This window comes from Salminus brasiliensis, chromosome 10 (genome assembly GCF_030463535.1).
Source record: "Salminus brasiliensis chromosome 10, fSalBra1.hap2, whole genome shotgun sequence".
NCBI lineage: Eukaryota > Metazoa > Chordata > Actinopteri > Characiformes > Bryconidae > Salminus > Salminus brasiliensis.
Window position 1 is genome coordinate 41,546,850 of NC_132887.1, and position 5,000 is coordinate 41,551,849.

At 46.2% G+C, this 5,000-nt stretch overlaps 1 protein-coding gene across 4 annotated transcripts in view; it reads left to right on the plus strand.

The window, feature by feature from the left end:
- The window catches only part of sorcs3b (sortilin related VPS10 domain containing receptor 3b), a 60,869-nt gene that overhangs the window by 18,027 nt on the left and 37,842 nt on the right, over positions 1-5,000 (plus strand). For 3 of the 4 annotated variants that reach the window (XM_072690174.1, XM_072690175.1, XM_072690176.1), the window contains exon 2: positions 2,563-2,630. In XM_072690174.1, coding sequence (XP_072546275.1) covers positions 2,563-2,630 — 68 coding nt within the window. Of the gene's footprint in view, positions 1-2,562; positions 2,631-4,595; positions 4,674-5,000 lie in introns of those variants that run through there. The other variant, XM_072690177.1, reaches the window with a different exon arrangement.

Here is a 5,000-nt window from a genome sequence, read left to right on the forward strand (position 1 = left end):
AACTGCACCTCTGGGTGTTTCTGGGTGCAGATTTGAGAGCAGAGATTTAAATTTCCCTCATTCCAAAACACACACACACACACACACACACACATACACACAGTTTACAAAGTGATCTTTTTAAAACCATTAATCAGCACAACAGCTCGCTGTACTGGACCACACTGGAGCTCTCCTTGGTGACATAATCATGTGGAGAATTCTCAAAGCTCTTAAACTCCTTGGAATCAGCAGCGGTTCCTGACGCGTCCCCCGCTGCTAGAACGGAGGAACGGCTTGGCCAGTTTGCTCTGGTCTGCGTGCAGCTCCTGATGATCCTCAGGGTGTGATAGCGAGTGTCTGTGACTCTGACTCTCCGGGATTCTATGGTTTGTGTTCTACATGTCCAAACCTCATTCCATTCTCCTGCTGGAACCTCATTAAACACCTAGCAGCTTCATTACAGCTATGAACACACACACACACACACACTCACACAGGTAATATACTGCACCTGTACTGCAAAAAAGACAGAACAGAATGAAAAGGGAAATTACAGCAAACCATGTGCATGTGTGTGTATGAGAGTGTGTGTGTGTGTGTGTGTGTGTGTGTGTGTGTGTGTGTGTGTGTGTGTGAGAGAGAGAGAGAGAGAGAGAGAGAGAGAGTGTGTGTATGAAAAAAGGTCATTCATGTCTTAACACTCAGAACACACACTGATCAGGCACTGATCAAACCCGCCAGACCCCCATTCACATGCAAATGTAATTAAATCTGCACAATACATCTCATTAAACCCCCACGCATCTCATTAAACCCCAGCGCATCTCATTAACCCCACTGAGACTCGCAGGGGTCCTACAGTTTCACACTGATACTTATATTCATATTCACACACAGAGCACACAGTCTCTCTCCCTCTCGCTCTCTCTCTCCCGCTGTCTCTCTCTCTCTCTCTCTTTCTCTCTCTCTCTCTCTCTCTCTCTCTCTGTAGATGTGATTAGAGAGGGGTATTAGATAATTTGACCCAATCAGAGAGCTCACTGATTCTGACTCAGGTCCTGCTCTGCATTTTAATATGCTAATACTGTCTCCTTTCCTGATTGGTTAATTAACCTCAGATGAAGTCGTCTCAGTCGGAGTCATGTTGTCGTCTGGGTAAAGGTTACACACACACACACACACAAACACATGCACAGATACATACACACACACACACAATGGTGTGTGAAATCAAACCCAATGTTCTAAAACGTCTGAACAAACCTGAACACCAGGTCCAGAAGTATTCAGACAGTTACTGAGACTCAGCTCAAATGTAATTGGACAGTGGACTGATTTAAGGTCTGGAGCTGAGTTGAATTGGTACTTGGTGGCAGTTCATTGACGGTTTAAAGTGATGATGATGAGGGTGTAGAAGGTGAAACAGAAGCAGAAACTTTAGGAGTGTCCAAATCCACAATCTGTTCATTCTACAAAGAAGGCAGATTCAGCTTTGGAGATCTCAGCAACACCAAAAGACCCAGCTGAATCTGGAGGAGGAGGGCATATCACTGTCAAAGTCACAACCTGGAGACACTTCACAAGTGTAAACACAGAGGTTCACCTCAAGATCAGGAACAGAGAGGTCAGATCTGTTCAGGTCAGAGTTCATCTGAAGAATACCACATCTGTCAAACATGGTGGAGGCTGTGTTATGGTAAGTGGGACCGGGTCACTGGTGTTTATTGATGAGGTTCTGCTGATAGAAGCCGGCATAGAGCTCATAGGTGATAGGACAGCACCTCACTGTGCAGATGAGTATTCACCCAAAGCGTACCATGAGGCAACCCAAGAGCCCAACGTACCCATAAGGCAAAGGAGTGGAATATCCTTAAATGGCCGAGTCACCTGACCCCAACCAGCTGACCCCGTCACCTGACCCTGACCCAGCTGACCCCGTCACCTGACCCCGTCACCTGACCCCGACCCAGCTGACTCCGTCACCTGACCCTGACCAAGCTAAGCAGCTTTTCTCTCACTGAGGAGAATAAAGCGTCAGCTGACCTGGCAAAGCATTGTCCAAATACTTATGGACCTGAATGTAGTTCACTCATAAGGATTAGAGCACAGTGAAGGTTCTCGATTACAGTTTTAGGCGGTTCTGCAGGTTCTGAATGAAGGTAATGAGTAGCGGTTCTGGGCCGGCTGCAGGACACTAAGCAGGACAGATGTTTGTTAGTTGTTGTTGTTTACAAATGCGTACTCCAAACGCTTTCCCGCCGTATTTCTGTGTGACATCTGACAGCTTGAGTGCTGCTGTGAGTGTGTGCGAGTGTGTGTGTGTGTGTGTGTGTGAATATGTGTGTGTTGTCCCTGATCATCATTACCTCCATCAGGCTGAGCTGAGCATCATCTCCAGATAATAAAACTCACTCCTGATATTTTCCTCCATCAATCTGCACTCGCCGCGCCGCACGTATTCCATCATTTATCCACTGCATTACAGCCAGTGCTGCAGGCCAGTGTGTGTGTGTGTGTGTGTGTGTGTGTGTGTGTGTGGACAGGCAGTGATTTGTTAATGTTGGTGTGTTTGTGTTTCAGGTGATCCTGATTCTGACCAAACTGTTTGACTTTAACCTCGGCACCGTCACAGAGAGCTCACTCTGGAGGTAAACAACTTCACTCCTTCACTCTCACTCTTTCACTCCTTCACTCTTTTACTCTGACTCCTTCACTCTCTCACTCCTTCACTCTTTCACGCATTCACTCTTTTACTCTCACTCCTTCACTCTTTCACTCTCTCACTCCTTCACTCTCTCACTCCTTCACTCCTTCACTCTTTTACTCTGACTCCTTCACTCTCTCACTCTTTCACTCCTTCACTCTTTTACCCTCACTCCTTCACTCTCTCACTCCTTCACTCTTTCACCCTCACTCCTTCACTTTCACTCCTTCACTCTTTTACTCTGACTCCTTCACTCTCTCCTTCCCAATTTCACTCTCTCACTCCTTCACTCATTCACTCTTTTACTCTCTCACTCCTTCCTGCCTCACTTCTTCACTCTTTTACTCTCACTCCTTCACTCTTTCACTAATTCACTCTTTTACTCTCAATCCTTCACTCTTTCACTCTCTCACTCCTTCCCTGTCTCGCTCCTTCACTCTTTTACTCTCACTCTTCACTCTCAATCTTTCACAGTTTCACTCTCTCACTCCTTCACTCTTTTACTCTCACTCCTTCACTCTCACTCTTTCACAGTTTCACTCTCTCACTCCTTCACAGTTTCACTCCTTTACTCTTTCAGTATCTAGCTATCTAAGCTGTTCTAAGCTGTTGTAAGGGTTCTGAAGGGCAGCGAATGGAAAGGGGAGTTCGGTTCTCCAGGCGGAGACCAGGTCGTGTTTCTGGTTCTATAGTCATTTGAATTTAGAAATGAATGTTTTTAATTTGTATTAACATACGACTGAAGGACATGAGTGCGGGGCTCCGGAAGCTCATTAAAATTCAGGACAGACGCTGAAGAGCGTGATGGAACAGTTCATTAAAATCTCAGGAGTGTCCAGGTGAAGCTTTTCATCACACGTCCATCAGAGGAGAGAAAAGAACCTTTACCCCTAACCCCTAACCTTTACCCCTAACCCCTAACCTTTACCCCAACCCTAACCCCTAACCTTTACCCTTAACCCTAATCCCTAACCTTTAACCCTAACCCCTAACCTTTACCCCTAACCCCTAACCTTTACCCTTAACCCTAATCCCTAACCTTTAACCCTAACCCCTAACCTTTACCCCTAACCCCTAACCTTTACCCTTAACCCTAACCCCTAACCTTTACCCCTAACCCCTAACCTTTACCCCTAACCCCTAACCTTTACCCCAACCCTAACCCCTAACCTTTACCCTTAACCCTAATCCCTAACCTTTAACCCTAACCCCTAACCTTTACCCCTAACCCCTAACCTTTAACCCTAACCCCTAACCTTTAACCCTAACCCCTAAGGAGGTCAAAGATGCAAGCTTCTCTTTATTTACAAGAACTCAGAACTACAAAACTACCAAACTGACACAGGGAAGCAGGAAGCAGATTCAGGGAAGCAGGAAGCAGATTCAGGGAAGCAGGAACTATTATTATAACTAAAGCAAAAAGCAGAGTGGCAGACTGAGCTGAGCAGGAACACGAAGACTTGAAGACTTGAGGGAAACACTTTACACACTGAGCCATGAAGACAACTGTGCGCATCCAGCACAGGACCTGACAAAGACTGCATGAACCGAAGGCTGAACATATGAACAATATGCAGCCCCTGACAAGGAGAACGAGGTGGGACTGGCAAGGAACCAGGAGCCCCTGCAAACACTAAGGAGAATTTTAATAATAAGAAGAATTATAAGAATTTTAATAAACATTATTATTTTAATAAGAAGAATTTTAATAAACAGCATCTTCAAGCTCGAATCCTGAGTCACGCTGCTTTACCATCAGCGTTCGGGGTCGGAGGAAGCACAATAGGCCGTGATCTCTCTCCGGGTGGGTAGAGGGCGCTCTCTCCCCTCATCACACTTAAGCGATGTTGGCCGGCACAGGCGTCTGTTAGGCGTCCGGTCACTGGGTTCAGTTTCTGACCAGACGAGTCACGGGGGGAGGTGGACTCTTCCAGTCCCGCACGGACACAGCTGCTTCACACGCAAGATGAAAAGAGCTGTAATAAAAGTGAGTTCAGGTTCTCCCTTGTTCAAAACACACACACACACACACACACAGGAGAGAGTTTTAGTGAATGAGTGGTGTGTGTGTCACACACACAGGAATGATGAAGGTGCTTGATGTGTGGGAGAGCATTAGCAACACACACACACACACACACACGACTAATCCAGTACATTTTACATTTACATTTACGGCATTTAGCAGACGCTGGGCCTATGATGTACACTATATGGACAAAAGTATTGGGACACCTGCTCATTGTTTCTTCTGGTCAGGATGTTGGATGATGATTACCATCCTACCTCATCATCTCCAACTCCCCAACTCCTC